Source organism: Cystoisospora suis (genome assembly GCF_002600585.1).
Source record: "Cystoisospora suis strain Wien I chromosome Unknown contig_2485, whole genome shotgun sequence".
NCBI classification, from domain to species: Eukaryota; Apicomplexa; class Conoidasida; order Eucoccidiorida; family Sarcocystidae; genus Cystoisospora; species Cystoisospora suis.
Genome location: NW_027155284.1, coordinates 36,257 through 51,840, shown reverse-complemented (window position 1 = coordinate 51,840; position 15,584 = coordinate 36,257). Strand labels below are relative to the sequence as shown.

Sequence of the window (15,584 nt, the reverse complement as noted above, 5' to 3'; positions counted from 1 at the left end):
TTTGTTTCGGGTCCCGGGTTCGCCAGTCTTACGTCGGCGCAAAGTCACTAGTGCCCGGTTACGGCGCTCCGGCCTACTGCCGTACTTTTTGAGAAAATTTATACTAAAGAACTTTCCAATGCAGATATTTTCCAAATTTTACTTTGAAAAGCTACTATATTTGAAAAATGATTACGCTCACGGCCCTCCGGTGTACCGCCATACTTATGATTACGCCCACAACCCTCCGGCCTACTGCTGTACTCGTGATTACGTGTTAGAAAACGCCAGACTGAAAAATCGCCGTCACGAATACCTGGGGGCTGTTTGTTTTAAGTACCCGGCCCTCCAGTTGTACAAGGACGCGAGGTTCCTAGTGTCCGGTCAGGGTCATACTGTGACTACACCTGGTACAACGCAGCCGATTTCACCGCTGTTGCCTCTCTACAGCGAAACACAACGAACTAAGCTGGTCAGCGACAATCTGACACTGCGTCCGTTTGCGCGTTTCTCGCGGAGTGCAAGTGACGGGGTGTACCGTTTCACTCAGGAGTAGAGGTAAATAGTGGGCGGTACTCTTCTACAGCAGCCCGTTACCAGTTACTGTACAGCAACTTGTTGCCACACAAAGCGGATACCAGACACGTCCACACGAGGGAATGGCTGACCACACCGTTCAGACATGAAAATCTCTGTCACAAAAGCCTAGAGCTGTTTGTTTCGGGTCCCGGATCTGCCAGTCTTACGAAGACGCAGGGTCGCTAGTGCCCGGTCACGGCCCTCTGGCGTACTGCCGTACTCAAAATTACGCCCAGGCGGCCATCCGGCCTACTGCCATACTCGTGATTACGCCCAGGCGGCCATCCGTCCTACTGCCCTACTCATGATTACGCCCAGGCGGCCATCCGGCCTACTGCCATACTCATGATTACGCCCACGCGGCCATCCGGCCTACACGTGTCTATGCCCAGGCGGCCATCCGGCCTACACGTGTCTATGCCCTGGCGGCCATCCGGCCCACACGTGCTTATGCCCAGGCGGCCATCCGGCCTACACGTGTTTATGCCCAGGCGGCCATCCGGCACCCGGTAGATCGCAACGTATTTCAACACTGTTGGCTCTCTACAGCGACACGCAACGAAGTGACCTCCTAATAAGCCACACTCCCGACACTGCAGATGCAGTCCCTCTTTCCGTCGTCCGTTTGCATTCCTCGCGGAGTGCAGGCGCGGACAGGGTGTACCCTTTCACTGAGAGAGGTAATGGTAGGCTGTACTCTTCTCCAGCAACTTTCCGTCGCGCGCCTGCGCGTTTTCCGAGTGCAAGTGACAGAGTGTGCATCCGCTTGCGCGTTTGTCGGGCGGAGCGCAAGTGACAGGGTGTACCCTTTCACTCAGGAATACAGGTAATGGTGGGCCGTACTCTACAGCAACCCGTTACCAGTTACTGTACAGCAACTTGTTGGTACAGGAAGCGGATACCAGACTCGTCCACACCGGGGGAAGCGCTGACCACGCGAAGTTCACGTAGCTGCTATCAACACAACGAAAAAACGAACTGCCACGCACCATACCGAATGAACTGAAAACCGTCTCCCACCGATCTCTGCACACGGAGAAGTGAGACGCTGACCATGGATACCACCGCTACACTACCGCTTGGTCCCTCTCGACCCCGAGCGGGCGAACAACGGCCATACCTTCGCTTGGTTCCTCTCGACCGCGAGCGGGGGAACAACGGCCTCCCTCGAAGGAGAGGCCGTTATTATCGCCCCCACTTCATGCCCCCTACGCTTGCCCGCGCCACCTTCAGGCACTTCGTAGCCTTAACGCTTGCCCGTAATATCTCCCTCTACCCTTGCCCGCGTCACCTTCAGGCACTTCGTACCTTCAACGCTTACCCGCAGCATCTTCACCCACTCCACTGACTGCAGCGTCTATCCCGCTCCCCGCTGCCTTCTCTCCAACCTCTTTCGCAACTTCCTCCTTGGCTGCCTCCACTAGCCTCTTTGCCTGCTCTTCCAGCAAGGACCTTTGCAGAGCCTTCACAACATCGATTAACGCTTGATGACTTTTCGACAGAGCCTCACTAGCGGCACGCCTCAGCCCCGCTGCTCCCTGCTTCAGTTCTCTGCCAGCTTCTGCGCTCACAGCCTCTATCTCATCCTTCGTCTTGGCTGCTGCCCGCTCCACGGCACCGCGCAACTCCTGAACCTTCGCCTCTACACGTTTGGCGCCCTGCTGCAGATCATCTTCGATTTTCTTGAACCGCTCCGCAACAGCCTCGCGGCCAAGCAACTTGCTGAGAAGTGTCGCCTCCTCCTCAAGGACTCTGCTCTTATCCTCCACCATACTTCCGAACACTTGCGACTTCTCGGGTCTACCCTCTTCTTCTGGGGGGCGTTCTGCAGGACGAGGCGCGATCACTGTCACCTCACACCTACCTATGCGGTCGCCTATTTCCTTCAAAGCCCTGGACAGCTTTAACAGCTGGTCAATCTCCAGTAACTTCCTCTTGACGTCCATCTTTTTCAGCGCTGCTGCCAGCGCGCGTCTTTTCTGCTGGAGAAAGTCATACATCCGCCTGCCCAACCGAGCCGCAGACGCAGCCTCGACCGCCGCGGCTTTAGCATCTTCTAGCTTCGCAGTGGCATCCTCATACGCCTCCTTCACCATCTCCAGCTTCCGCGACGCGAAAGTCAACTGCACGGCCACCTCCACACACGCGGTTGCCCGCGCCCTACGCGCGGCAAAAGCACCGTCCCTGAAACTCACTGGAAAATCGGCACCACCTACGCTCGAGGGGGTAGAGTCCGACGCACCTGAACCCGCACCCGCTGCGTCCCCCACCTCTTCAGGAGGATTCCCAGATGCGCCACCCTCATGTTCTGCGACTCCCTGCTCCGTCTCCGCTTCCTCAGTACGCTCGTGCAACCCGGTACAGCTGTGCCTCCAGGCTCTCTGAGCCGGTAAGCTCCCTCGCTCGAGATGCTGCCGGCACCTCCCGAACGTGATTCCCCCGTCTCAACGCAAGGGAAACCGCTGAAACGGTCGACGCCGCCGACGCACCTGGAAACCAACAGAAGCAGGGTTTCGCACACTGCGGCACCGTCACCAGCGCTCAACCAGACAAGCTTCACAACTGCGCCCGCTCCTCCCCTTCTGCTCACCTTGATTCATCCGCTGCAGAACGCACCCCGGCAGCCGCCAGCAAGCAAGCGGCCGCTGCCACGTAAATCTTCGGAAGCACCATGCCGCTTAACTGGTAGGAGACGACCATACTTCCCTGCGTTAGCGACTCACGCGGGGTACCTCTACTACAGAACGTTCCACCGAAAAGAAGCAGTTTGTTCGACGAACACAGAGGCCTGCAACAGACACGCGAAGCGCACGTGTCCTGTGTTGACTGCGCCTGGTCACCTCCACGCTCTGCCAACCGTGAAGAGACACCACAGACGCATTGCAATCGACTACTCCTGCCTGCCCCGTCCCCAGTCGCTTTGTCACACCGACAGCACGCACACACTTCCAAACAAAGAAAACCCACTGACCAACGCCAGACGCCACAGCATGCTTTCTATACTTGTCCCAGCACTAACAGCTGACCCTGATCCACGGCCTCAATAGACCAATCAGGGCAGGCGGCTCACCATCGCCAAAATACATAAAAACACTTCTGGATCACGCACGTTCCGTCGCGACTGATAGTTGTTCCCCTGCATCCTGTTGAGGTAGACACCGCATTGCCGATGGCCAGGCTCTTGTCTAGACACACCGAGGAGGCGAGACGGTCACTGGCGCGGCTGGCGACCTGCCCGGCTCGCGTTGCGCTCGCAGTCTCAGGTGTTTCACGACAGCCTCGTAGAGACAACGACTCCCAGATGCTCCTCGAAGTCGCACTGCGGGCTGTAGGTTGGCTGGTAGGCTTCCAGCTGGTTTCCCTTGCAAAGAGCTCTGCCTCATCGGTTCGAGCGCTGTGGAGTTCGGGGACACCGGAAGTTTCACGACAGAGACGAGCCGTACAGCATGCGCTTGTCCCCCGATTGCGACGCCGTGGACGTCGTCGCAATGCTGACAGCCGGTCAGCCCCCTCCAGGGCGCGTCTCGCGGATGCGTCCAGGTTCCGTCTGTTCCGATACTTGGACAGAGGATGGAGTAGCATTTGTGTAATTCCAGAGTTTGAGTTTATCTCCTTGTTTCGGTCAGTTTCGGACAACAGTGTTTCTTGCTCGTGGTTTGACTCTTTGTCAGTTGGTAGTAAGGCTGATTACAATTTTCTGGAAAATGTCTCGGGTTCTGCGAATCGTCTGTGCGGCTACGGCCGTCGTTGCAGTCTTTGGTGGTGGCGTCTCGGCCAGTGAGGAGCGCCCTGTTCTTCTGAGACTCGATCCAAAGGATTTCGCAAGAGCCGCGTTTGGTTCTAGTGGTGACGTTTCCGCGAATTTTCCTGTCGGGAATCGAGTGAAGTTCCAGGTGCTGGGGCAAGACTACGAAGTGGCGAGGTTACCTGAGACGCCCGCATTTCTAACAATCAGGTGAGTGGTCGGGGATCGTTCATTAACGTTATGGTGGCTGCAGATCGTTAACACGCTGGGCGCTCTTGTCGAGCGTATCGCGGTTGCCGATCGCTGATGTCGGGAAGTGTGCGGGGATGGTAGCTTTGCTGTAAACTCTCCATGAGGCTGTGTTGTTTTGTTTTCAGCGCCATGAAGCCTTCCGGTGAATCCGAGTACATCGGTGATGTAGGCATCGACGAAGTGAGGACCGTATTGGAGCAGGTTGGGAAGGACAAGAAGGTTATGGAGGACGCTCTTGCTCGCGGTGAAACTGTACCGGAGGCAATTGAAGACGTTGCCCGGTCAGAAGGTTTAAGCGAGGAGCAGGCGCAAGAGCTCGGGGCGGCAGCTGAGGTTGCACAGATGGTCGCAGAGGATCAGACCCGTGTCTTGGAGGATGAGAGGCGACTAGCAGAGGACGAGAGGAGGCTGGCCGAGGACAGGGCTGCTCTACAAGAAGACTTGGCTTTTCTTCAGGCTGCTGCTGGAGAGGCGCAGTAGTGTTTTGGAGGGAATGTGCACACTTTTTCGTGGCGTAGTGCTTGAGATGGGTCGTACCGAGGCGCAAATATTTCTGTCTTTTCTCGTTGCCTTTCATGTGTAAGTGGACCGCAACCGCCGCTGGTCAGTCGTCACCGGACCTCCGTAAATTCTCTTCGTCCCATGTTCTCTTCCGCGAGGTCGGAACGCTTTGCTCGGGTAGCTGACGCGGTGCAACGTCGTCGTAGTCTGCAGGCGTCGGGCGTTGTAGCGACACGGTAGTGCAGGAGGAGTTGTTTTTGAGGGTCGCCGTGGCTGTAGCGAATAGGGGGCGGTAGGTGGGAGTAACGGCAGACGGTAGGAGTGTGCCAGATTGTGGCTGCTTGCGGCACAGCGGAGGACTGGTGATATTGTGCGGTGGGGGTAGGTGTGCGTGGGAGTGCGCCGTACAATCATTCCGATGCAGACGTGGCTGCCAAATGTTGCGGAGCACTGCTGCGAGGCCCGCATCAGCTTGTAGTGGTGGAATGTAGTGTAGTAGCGGTGTTGAGAGGGATGATACACACATCCCCCTTGTTAGACGTCTTTCACTCTTGAGACGTCGCCACGTGTAACGAAGAGTTGGAGACCGGTTGATCTCCCGTACCGGTACAGCGACCAGGTAGCGGTGGTCGTAGGTTTGGAACAGGCCACTTTACTGGTTGTACACAATGCAGAAGTATCGGGCGTAGCTTTCTGGTTGCAGGCCACTTCACCGGTTGTACATAATGCAGAATCATCGGGCGTAGCTCTCCGGCTACGCTGCCGTCTGCCACAGTTCTATTCGTAGACGGGGCTCCTCAGAAATCATCGTCGGCTAGACGTCGTAGCATTGGGCCTTGGCCGGCCGTGGTGACGTTGTGTTCAGGGCGTTGCTCCAGCCGGGGCAGAGGAAGGTCTAGCAGTCCGTCGGCTGTGTACCACTTAGGCAACCCGTTCTCGTAGAAGAGTCCAAATGAGTTCTCGAACTTGTTTCCGTGCTCTATTTCGAACTTGAACATCTCATCGAAAGCCTCGAAGAGAAAGATGGGGTATGCCATTCCTCGAGTCCGGATGTTGTCTAGGGTCGCGTTGTTAATTGACATTCCTTGGGCACGCATCACTACATGCTTCATGTAAAAGTAGGCATTGGTGAGTGTGGCGCGGGGACTGCCCGCGGTGGGCCAGCCGGTTTCCCCGATCCACAAATCCAAATGAGTGACGTTATTCTTACACATAGCGACACGCTGCATCTCCACCTGCATATCGAAGTTGAAGTAGTACTTATAGACGCCATCACTGGGAATGTTTCCGGACTCGGCGGGCACACCCACAGAAATATCCGGCGGGATGTGTCCACCCATGGAAGCAAACCATGAATACAGGTTGACCATGAAAGGGGCTGGCGGTTTCTGTCCTTCAAGAAATGACCAAACCTTTCGCAAGATCGGTTTGACGACTTCGCGGTAGTCGGCAACGCAGGGGGTCCAGGGATTCTTGGACATTTCGAGAATTCCACCGTTGAACGCTGTGGTTACAGGAATGTCTGCGAGGCCGACTGCAGTCAAGGCTTTTTTGACATTCTGCATTGCGGGAAGAAGTTTCGCTGGAATGTTCAGGGATCCGCATTCTTGCTTGGCAGCCCAGTTTGTCGTTTTTACGCAAAGCAGGGGCTCATTCCCGACAACGAGGAGCCTAACGACGTCTGAGTATGGCCGAATCTGGGTTTGGATTATTCGAAGGGCTGACGCCGGGTCGCTTGCCAGCTCTGTCAGCATTCGATTTGGCAGCGCAACATAGAGATGAACATCCCTCCCGTATACCTGCAGTATGCTGGCGATACCATCCGGCGAAAAGAGCTTGATATGTTTGAACCCGTTTCTCTTGAGAATCTCGAACATCCGCGGGCGACTGATTTTGAGTTTCGAGTACTTATCTGACCAGTTGATGCCGATGAAAGCATTCTTCCTTGCTTCGACCATATCACATTTTGGCGCGCAGCAACAAGGGTGGGGTGGCCCGCATGAATGTGGATCTTCTGCGCCCCAAGGGTCCGGACAGGCATACCCGCAGTCGCGCTTTTTGGCTTCTTCCGGTGATATAGAGAAGTCATACTTGCACCACGGTTGACAACTGCTAATCCAGCACACACTTGTAAAAGTGTATAGAACCAAGGCAACCAGGAGGGTCTTTGACCTGGTGTGGCGCACCCGGTGTTGAGGATGCGGAAGAGCAGCGGCCGGCAACCCTGACTGCTTGGACAGGAAGGAGAGACAAACACATCTCAACCAACGTCGTGTGTGGACCAGGTACGTCTCCTGTGTTAGTGTGCGCTCTCCATAGCCGGCCTTCCTCCCGAAGAATGCTGACTCGTTGGAGTAGGCCCGAGCTCGTACTGCGGACATGTTGCCAAGCACGCCGCCGTCATTCCCTGTCCAGTTTTCAGCTCGTACCTGGCAGGATGTGTCAGCCCCTAGCTGCCTAAATGGAGTGACGTTCGCTGAAGGGTGGCGACGAGGAGTGTTTGGCAGTTACCGAGCACGCGTGTCCCCCGTAAGTTGCATCCTCACAAGCCGTATACTAGGAGAGACGCTTAAGTGGCAGGCCCCGTCCCTCAATTGCCAGAGACAAACGCGGCAGACGCACTAGCCAGCATTCGAAAAGGACGAACGCACGGGGATTCCTCCGCGGCCTGAGCTATCTCACCTGGCCTCGTCCTCGATGTGACGAAGGCAGACGCTAAGCGAAACCTAGTGACTCAGGGCACGCAGGACAATGCGACATCAAGACGGAAGCCGACAGGGAAAGAAATCACCAACGGCGAGAGGCCGTAATGGCTAGACCCTGCTGTCGCGAGGCGAAGTGCGGCAAGGGGGAAAAGGCGACCCCGCGAATCGCTTATGAACGACTGCCTTCTCCTCAGGCCAGTACTCATAACGCCCGCTAAACGGCAAAAAACATTGCACAGGGCACCTAATGTGCCAACGTCTCGAGGCAGCTGTCCTTGAAACAGGCAGCACGAGAGATACAGCGCTGTAGAAATCTACAATCCGGAAGTAGTAAAACTAGTTACCTCCGCTGTCTCCGTGTGGGCCGGTACAAGAGACTGGCTTTTTGGGCCCTGCCAAGACAGCGGCTCCCCTGTCTTGGCCTGCATGTTAGAGTGGTATAGCGCGGATGCGCTGATAGAGTGGTGTTCCTCGAGATGCAGTTCATCTCGACTGCTGCCGGGAGTATAACGACACCCGCGGCAGGCGCCCATCAAAGATCTTCATGTGTACGCAGGAGTTACTGGCCTTCGCACTGATGGGCGCAAACTGGCTGGCACAGCATTCTGTACAGACACGAAGCTGTCCAAGGTGCCCTCGCAGCTGTGGCTACGTCTTGAATATGCGCTGTCCCGCGTTCCCTGCCCAGCCAACTGGTATTACTTCTGGCTGAGCGCAGGAGAAAACTTCGAGTTCAACCCAACGCCCGGGTGTTGACCGAAGCCGGACAACGGCGAAAGAAGAACTTCCGAGTTCATCCCAACGCCTAAGGCTTGACCGACGCCGCACAACAGCGTGGGCCCCCGGAGTTACGCGCTCGCGTGCCGCTGAGCACCGAAGTAGCCCAGCATGTTCTCTTCTGTGGTTTTCTCCGCTTTCCTTCGATAGCGCGAGCGAAGGCGCGGTCTCGCCCTGGAGGCAGCACTCTCTGGCGCCGCACTTGCGCAGGCCCGAATGCTGACGTTCAGCCCATCTCCTTGTCGGCTTTACACAGGATCGGTACTGGGCAGTTGGGTACGCGTGCCAATTCATGGGAAGAGCTGTTCAGACTTTCTAGAGATTGTGCAGTTGGGGTCAATGTGTGGATAGACTGCAGCAGCCCGCTGACTGGCAGCTTTGCGTGTGCCATACAGATGTTCTATGTGCCCCCGGATAAACTAGATACTAAGTGAATAGTGATGCACGTTTCCCTGTCGTCCTCGGTGACGCAGGTTTTCAGAGGGAAAAGCTCCGGAAACTGAGCCGGTATCCCGTCAAGCATCACTACGCCTGAGGGGGACCACGTGGTTGGCAGACGTAGTCATTAGACGCATCACCGTAACAGCTCGTTCCAGCTCGGATACAGTACTATGCTACGGACTCAGTCGGACGCTTGAAGAAGACACTGGCACCTCGAGTTATCACGCCAGTGGCGTTTAGTGGCACAGGGGGTGGCCGGCATCAGGAACAAAATGAAAAGGCACTGTAGGAAGGCGAAGAAAAGCAAGCTGTGTTCGGCACTCGACGCTTTGGAGGAGTCGAGTTACTAATCAAAGTTGAAAGACGGAAGTGCAACTCCTTGACTGCGAGAGCCCGGGTATCAGACTGAGGCAAGAAAACGAGAAAAGAGAATTCTTACTGACCACCTATAACAGCAAACTCGGGGCACAAATAGGACACGAGGACCTTCATTCTTGTGAAGAACTGCTGGCAGCCAGCGTTGCACGGAGGGATACGGAGGGACAAGTATGGTTGGCCGCTCGCAAACCTTTCCCGCGGTGACGTCCGAAAGAAGGATGACCTAGCTGGCAGATGGCCGGGTAAGCAAGACCGAGAAGAATTCCGGACACAAGCTGATGTGCACAGAGAGTCCGGGAGACATCTCCAACAGAGCATTTCTTAAGCAGAAGCCTGTGTCAGCGGAAGAGAAGATGAGATGAACAAACGCGAACGCGTGTGCAGCACATCATGACTGAAAGCTGCCAGGCCGATGCATGCGCATCGTTTCCAAGAGTACGTTTTCTCTAGTATAATTCTAGCGTGGTTGTTGACAGCCCTGTTTTCTTGTTTGGCTGAGCAATGCGGCATATCGGGTGGTCGGCGACTGTGAAAGCTATGCTGAGTTGTCCTCCTGAGACCTCTTCTAGCAGGAAGATCATCACGGACGAGTGACCTTCACGCTCTTGGGCCAGATTTGCATGACGTGAAGGCACCGCCCGATGTTAGCTTCATCCTCTCTCTATTTTCTCTCGTAGGAGTTTGTAGGACCCGCGCAGGTATAACGTTGTCCCTGGCTGGATGCTAGCGGCTCCGTAGTTTCCGCTCGTTAGTCTCTCTTGTTTCGTTGAGTGCAAGAGCAGAGGCTTCCTTGCTTTGTCCGAAGCCCGCTGCCCACCTTCCTAGACAGCTGAGGGCAAACGAGCAGCGTTTATGTATCCTTCATGACTATTTCAAGCTCTCCCGTCGGGTGAAATATACGAGAGACTGCCATCAGTCTCTAGGCTATTGGTCCCTTTCGCTTTCACCCGTACACACCTGTGTGTAGATAGTAGGGTCTCCGGGCCTGGAGCTTCTCTATAACAGGATGAGCGGGGATCGAATCTGTGCCTTTTCTCTTCCGGGTCTTCTTCTCCTCAATAGACAGAGAGCTGGCCAGCTCCCCTCTTTGTTCAAGAGGACAACAGCTTCATTCTCCTTTCCCATCTATATGTAAAGCCTCCCACTCTCTTTCAACTTTCGTATCACTCTAAACCCTTCCTCCGACTGTAATTTCATGGTTCCGGCCCTTTCAAAGTTGCTCCCGCATGCCTTTCTCCCAGTTTTATCATCTCTTTCTTATCCTGCTGCCCCGGCCATCTATCTAATCGCTATATCCCGTTGAGCGCTTCAGGTTTTCCTTTGGACTTTCATAGGAGAAGGCTGGTTGCTCACTCACAGAACCACCCGGATGTTATGCCTTCTCTCAGACTGATGAGAAGTCATATACCTTCCGTCACTTCTCTCCTGTCGCTGTGAACATCACCACTTCAAGCCTTTTTATCTAGGTGTGTCTCGTCCTTCTTCTTGACAGCATTTCTTCTCCCTTTTTACTCCGCTATCGCTTCCTTCCCAAGAAGATCGATCCGTCTCACAAGTTTCTCCATAGGAGAGAGATGGTGTTTGATGCAGAAGCTGCGGCGCGGTTTCTATTCGATGACGACTTCGGAGATGAAGAGGGGGAAGAGGATAGAGATGAAGATCTGTTTTCCTTGGATTTTCTGAAAGGTCTGTGTATCTCTTCTTTTCTTCAGTCCTTTCAACCTGCCTGTCTGTGTATCTGTATCCTCTTATCTTTCCTGTCTCAGGAGCTTCACTCTTCCCGTTTACAACCTTAAAGCCATCAAACATCGTTATACCATGCTTTTATATGTACAAAGTTTACTTTATGTTCCTGTGAATAACTCTGGTGTACAGTCCTGACAATCTACCTTCTTAGCTGTAAGAACTGAACCATCTACAATTCTATCTGAGGTACGCGTTACTTTTGACTTGTGTTAACTGCATTCCTGTGTCTTCTTATAGAGTAAACCCCCCACCTTGACCACGAGTGCTCTGTACGTCTCAGTGTGAAGGTCGTGAGGAGAATCGACAGACTCCTATATCTGCTAGATAGCTAGAGTCGATGTTATACCATGTTATTTCTGTTCTCGCCGCTATTAGTCTTTTTTTCTGTTTGACCCTAGCGTTGTCCTCATTGGCATTTCCATTGGATCTACATTTATCTCCTTTGGGCTTCCCAGCCGTGTTTCCTTCGTCTTCAGACTAGTCCTCCTGCGGACATATAGATTCTTCTGATATTCTGTGAAAGTTTTCCGTGACTTTCTTCCTTTCGTTTATTCTCGGTTCTATATCGGACCTTTCAACAGCTCGGAAATGGTCTCCTAGAGAAAACTGACTCTTTGCTTCTCTCTCTTACTTTCCATGCTTCAAAACCTTCAACTGCTTTCACTCTCTTCTTCATGTCTGTGCTGTCTATACAGACACCGGGAGTCCTCGTTCCCGACAAGCCCACCCCCGTGGTTCATCTTATTCACCTCAAGATGAGAAAGAAGAAGAAACTGAAGGAGATACGTCCCATGGGACACGAGACAGCGAGGCGTCAAAGGGAGGAGGGCTTCTTTCGTCTCGTGATGAAGTTGTTCTATGGTGTGTAGACTGCAGCGCAGTTCCTGAAGATCTCTTTCAGCCTGTCCCGATGACATCGCACTTTGGCTGGGGAGAAGGTGGAGGACAGAGGGGACAGCTAGTATCGATCAAAGAAGAGGAAGAGAACGATGATGAAATACAACATGGAAGAAGAGACAGAGACAGTGGACGATTTCGAAGTGATCCGGACAATTTCAGTGCAGAAGAGAAGAAAACCTTGAAGATGTCTTCTCCTTGGCAGGTAAGGAAGTCGGTCGTCCCCCTGAGTTCTTAAGGCACGAACTGCATATACATGGTATATGATATGATTTCATTGAGAAAGGAAGAGAGTAACGCGATGAATGATATAATCTCTACACATACAAACTTACAGGCCGGAAGGTGTCTCTATTGATAGTGTGGGAGCAGGATCATCTTCTCTTCGTGAGAAGTAGGTCTGTAAAGGGAGACCTACAATAGTGAGGAAGATAAACCGGGTGTAGGTGTTCAGAACACCATTTACCAGTATCTTCTTTGTTCTAAGAGGAAATCTATCAGAATTCTGATAATGAATTTACCGTAACTGACGCAACAGAACAACAACAATGTCCTAGTAAGGGGTGAGCTAAGCTGAGTTGTCTTCTCTCTTGAGTGTGACGAGGGAACTAAGGAGACTCGATGTGGATAGTTACGCTGGCCTATGAAACACAGATGGTGAAAGATAGTGTCGAAGCGGACCAAAGAACTTGAGAAGAGACAAAGAAAGGAGTTAAGTCTCAGTCCAACCAGGTTCGTTCGGATGCGGTTTTGAAGGAGTCAAGCTGGGATGATGTCTGTGGGCCGATGATTGACGGAGATTCTCCTTACTTCGTCTTTTCTAGTCTTCTTCAGCACTTCTCTGGGGAGGACGTGACTTCTCGGTATCATCCTTTTTCAGCCTCGTTGGTATCTCAGCCGCCCCATTCAACAGATAGAAACTCTTCAGTAGAAAGTAGAATGGGTGGCAGTAGACGAAACTCATAGAACAAGCCTATTTATAGGCGAGAGTGATGGGAGCATTGCTTAGAACGACGTAAGACATGAGAAAGATAGCTCCTCTCGACACTGTCTGTTAGGTGGAGTGTGATAGAGTGACCTCTTCCATCCTTCTCCCTTTCTCCTGTCTATGGTGTTAGTGATGAGGTTGCTTTTTTTCACCGAATGGGCAAACAAGTCTTGGGTTCCTCACCTTTTTCCCTCTTGCTCTTGCGCTCAGGAGGTTATGAAGGCCTGTGGGTCGTATCTGAAGCGTAAGATTATCTCTGGGGATCGGCTTATATTCGGATTGTTTTTAGCAGGCACAGGAGAAACAAACAATCCACTTGGTTTCCCGAACATTTCAGCAGCACTACCTTCAGTGGAAGAGATCGATATCCATACAATTCGTTGTGTTAACGACCTCGCCAAAATGGACCGGAATGCTTTCATTGCCGAGTTCGGTCACCCTGTGAAGGATCATAAAACTGAAAAACCTGCTCTCGCAGGTATGCAAATCATCTCTCCCGGAGCTCCATGCATGTTCCATCCATCCTTGGTCTTTGGTATGTATCTACATGTTCTTCTCGTCGGTCGTGAGTACGTGTAGTGCTGTGGTTATGAGAGTTGCGTCGAGGCAGAAAAGTACTGCGAAAGATGAGAGAATGGCATTTGTTTTCTCCCCCTGTGTATGACTTGAGTTTGTTGTGTGGATAAGTAGGTCAGTTCCTCGTGTTCCAGAGGATGCATGGTAGCCGTAGGAATGAACGTTATTCTCCCTTCTTCCTCTATGTATCTTTTTGTCTTCAATCTTGCTAGCCTTCGTATCTACTCTGCGCTCTTTCAGTCACCTAGATTGACGACAGGACAAGGTGAAGCTGTCCACTGCAAGGGCGTGTTTGCGTTTGGGGGAGGCGTCCCCTTGCCTCGAAGATCTTAATAGAGAACTTTCTCTTTTGCTACATGTTGTCTCAATGTGTTAATAATGTCTCTTCTATGGCGTATCTGTAGAGGTCATTCATATAGCTATGTCTTCTTTTGTACGCCGATGTGGGGTGGATGGTGTTAGATCTCTTCTGGATGATTAGCCACGCACTTGGGGGTGCTGTGGCTGCTCATCGCAAAGGCGGGACTTCAGCGAGAGCTATGACGCAGCGGGTCATGTTCTTCACCGCTGATGACAACCCTTGCGCTGGAGTTTCCAGAGAAGCAAAAAGTGCAGCGATTCAAAGGCTGAAAGACATGCAAGAAGATGGGGTTGACTTTCTTCTTGTTCCTCTGGAGGCCCAAGGTACTTCAGCAAAACTACTCTTAGTTCATCTTCTCTGAAAGAAGCACCTCTATGCTGCACAGACAGTATCTGACACCCCGGCAGGCGTTGTATAGCTGGAACGACTGTTGTACGAATCATGGGAACTACACATGGTCTAGCTATGATCTTAGTGCCTGCCTTCTCTGTACGGGGGATATAGTTTGTCGTCGCGCTCAGTGTGTGATCTCTCTCGGCTTGATTCTTCAGGGAAGATTTCATATCTTTGTTTTTCTCGTCAGAGTCTTATGTGTATTTAGGGGGATGTGCGGAAGAGACAGATTGATGAGCAATAAGTCGAAGTGTTTAGAACAGTCGGGGAGAGAGATGCTCTCATCCAAAAGCGCTATATGGATTTGACTGTTGAACTCGTCTTCATAGGACGACCTCCGTTCGAGATGGAAAGGTTTTGGGCAGACGCCTTGCTTCTTGACGGTGAAGGTGATGATAAGAAAGGAGGGCCAAGTGCATACAAGCGACAGGTTCGAATGCGTATGGATGCCATTAATGATAATATTCGGTAAGTCCACATGGCCTATCTTTTGTTCCTAATGTGGCAACAACTATGAATGTTGTACTAGCAGTAAACGACCTCCTATCGCGGAGGTCGTGGCTCTCTTGGGAAAAGTCTTGGAATTGCTTTACGACCAAGCTGGAGTGCTCTTGAAATGTAGCTAAGACCAGCAAGCGACGGTTGTATGCTCACGCCGTGCTTTCAGCGCAGGAAAGCTTAGAGAAGAAGACGCAGACGTAAGACAGTGTTGTCACTCCCTGGCCGCGCAAGGCTCAAGTGGAAAAGGTGTTAGGAGTCCATACTGATTTCTCCCTTAGCGAGTACTGATGTTTTTAGATCTGAGGAGTTGCTGCTTTCTGTATTGTCGTCGTGCACTAGAGGACCACGAAGATTTCGTTTCTACACTAGGGAGCAAGGCAATTGGAAACACACCTGCAGTCGTTGTGAAAAATTAACCTTAGCGCGCTTGTGAGGTCGGTCTCACTCTTCTTGACGGCACAGACAAAATGATGATGAGGCCGGAGTGTATGTACAGTGGAGGTGCTTGCGTGACACCTGGCAAGGCTAGGGAAAATCTTCGAAGCTCGTCGCCTGTTGTCGCGAACCGTTCGCTGTTCATTTCGTCCTGCCGTCTCCGCCGATCTGTTCTCGCCATAGAGGGCATGAGAGGCTCCTTGCTGGGTATCCTTCAAGATAGAGGGTTTCGTTGTTCGGTGTTTCTCAGCCTGTGGCGGAGATTTTCGAGGTTGTAGACATCTTGCCCAGGCAGCTGAGGGTGATTCTCAAGGGCGTTTGGCGCAGTCG

The 15,584-nt window shown here is 52.7% G+C and overlaps 5 protein-coding genes across 5 annotated transcripts in view; 2 read left to right on the top strand and 3 right to left on the bottom strand.

Annotated features, from left to right (window-relative positions):
- Positions 1 to 1,868: 1,868 nt before the first annotated feature.
- On the bottom strand, positions 1,869 to 3,346 carry CSUI_005171 (cyst matrix protein; the record flags this gene model as incomplete). The annotated part of the gene is made up of 3 exons (XM_068065350.1): positions 3,149 to 3,346; positions 2,801 to 3,047; positions 1,869 to 2,681 (listed from the first exon to the last, which is right to left on the bottom strand). Exons 1-3 carry the CDS (start codon positions 3,256 to 3,258, stop codon positions 1,869 to 1,871), a joined length of 1,170 nt encoding a protein of 389 aa, XP_067922679.1. The 5' UTR covers positions 3,259 to 3,346.
- A 636-nt stretch (positions 3,347 to 3,982) lies between these two features.
- Positions 3,983 to 5,046, top strand: CSUI_005170 (dense granule protein gra1). Its single transcript, XM_068065349.1, has 2 exons — positions 3,983 to 4,513; positions 4,681 to 5,046. The coding sequence occupies exons 1-2, from the start codon at positions 4,263 to 4,265 to the stop codon at positions 5,033 to 5,035; spliced, it is 606 nt and encodes a 201-aa protein (XP_067922678.1). The 5' UTR covers positions 3,983 to 4,262; the 3' UTR covers positions 5,036 to 5,046.
- An 803-nt stretch (positions 5,047 to 5,849) lies between these two features.
- Positions 5,850 to 7,656, bottom strand: CSUI_005169 (glycosyl hydrolases family 17 protein). Its single transcript, XM_068065348.1, has one exon. The coding sequence runs from the start codon at positions 7,435 to 7,437 to the stop codon at positions 5,854 to 5,856; it is 1,584 nt and encodes a 527-aa protein (XP_067922677.1). The 5' UTR covers positions 7,438 to 7,656; the 3' UTR covers positions 5,850 to 5,853.
- A 1,545-nt stretch (positions 7,657 to 9,201) lies between these two features.
- CSUI_005168 (uncharacterized protein) lies at positions 9,202 to 9,694 on the bottom strand. Its single transcript, XM_068065347.1, has one exon. It carries the CDS (start codon positions 9,673 to 9,675, stop codon positions 9,415 to 9,417), a length of 261 nt encoding a protein of 86 aa, XP_067922676.1. The 5' UTR covers positions 9,676 to 9,694; the 3' UTR covers positions 9,202 to 9,414.
- A 115-nt stretch (positions 9,695 to 9,809) lies between these two features.
- Positions 9,810 to 15,584, top strand: part of CSUI_005167 (atp-dependent dna helicase 70 kda subunit) — an 11,740-nt gene continuing 5,965 nt past the window's right edge. Inside the window, exons 1-5 of the mRNA XM_068065346.1 lie at positions 9,810 to 11,043; positions 11,799 to 12,205; positions 13,199 to 13,466; positions 14,027 to 14,248; positions 14,648 to 14,786. Of these exons, the coding sequence (XP_067922675.1) occupies positions 10,932 to 11,043; positions 11,799 to 12,205; positions 13,199 to 13,466; positions 14,027 to 14,248; positions 14,648 to 14,786 (1,148 nt within the window). The 5' untranslated portion in view covers positions 9,810 to 10,931. The remainder of the gene's footprint in view (positions 11,044 to 11,798; positions 12,206 to 13,198; positions 13,467 to 14,026; positions 14,249 to 14,647; positions 14,787 to 15,584) is intronic.

Coding starts and splice junctions, on each gene's coding strand:
- CSUI_005168 (XM_068065347.1), bottom strand. CDS start 9,675: ATGCTCTGTTGGAGATGTCTCCCGGACTCTCTGTGCACATCAGCTTGT.
- CSUI_005170 (XM_068065349.1), top strand. CDS start 4,263: ATGTCTCGGGTTCTGCGAATCGTCTGTGCGGCTACGGCCGTCGTTGCA. Junction 4,514..4,680: donor CCCGCATTTCTAACAATCAG/GTGAGTGGTCGG, acceptor TTTTGTTTTCAG/CGCCATGAAGCCTTCCGGTG.
- CSUI_005169 (XM_068065348.1), bottom strand. CDS start 7,437: ATGTCCGCAGTACGAGCTCGGGCCTACTCCAACGAGTCAGCATTCTTC.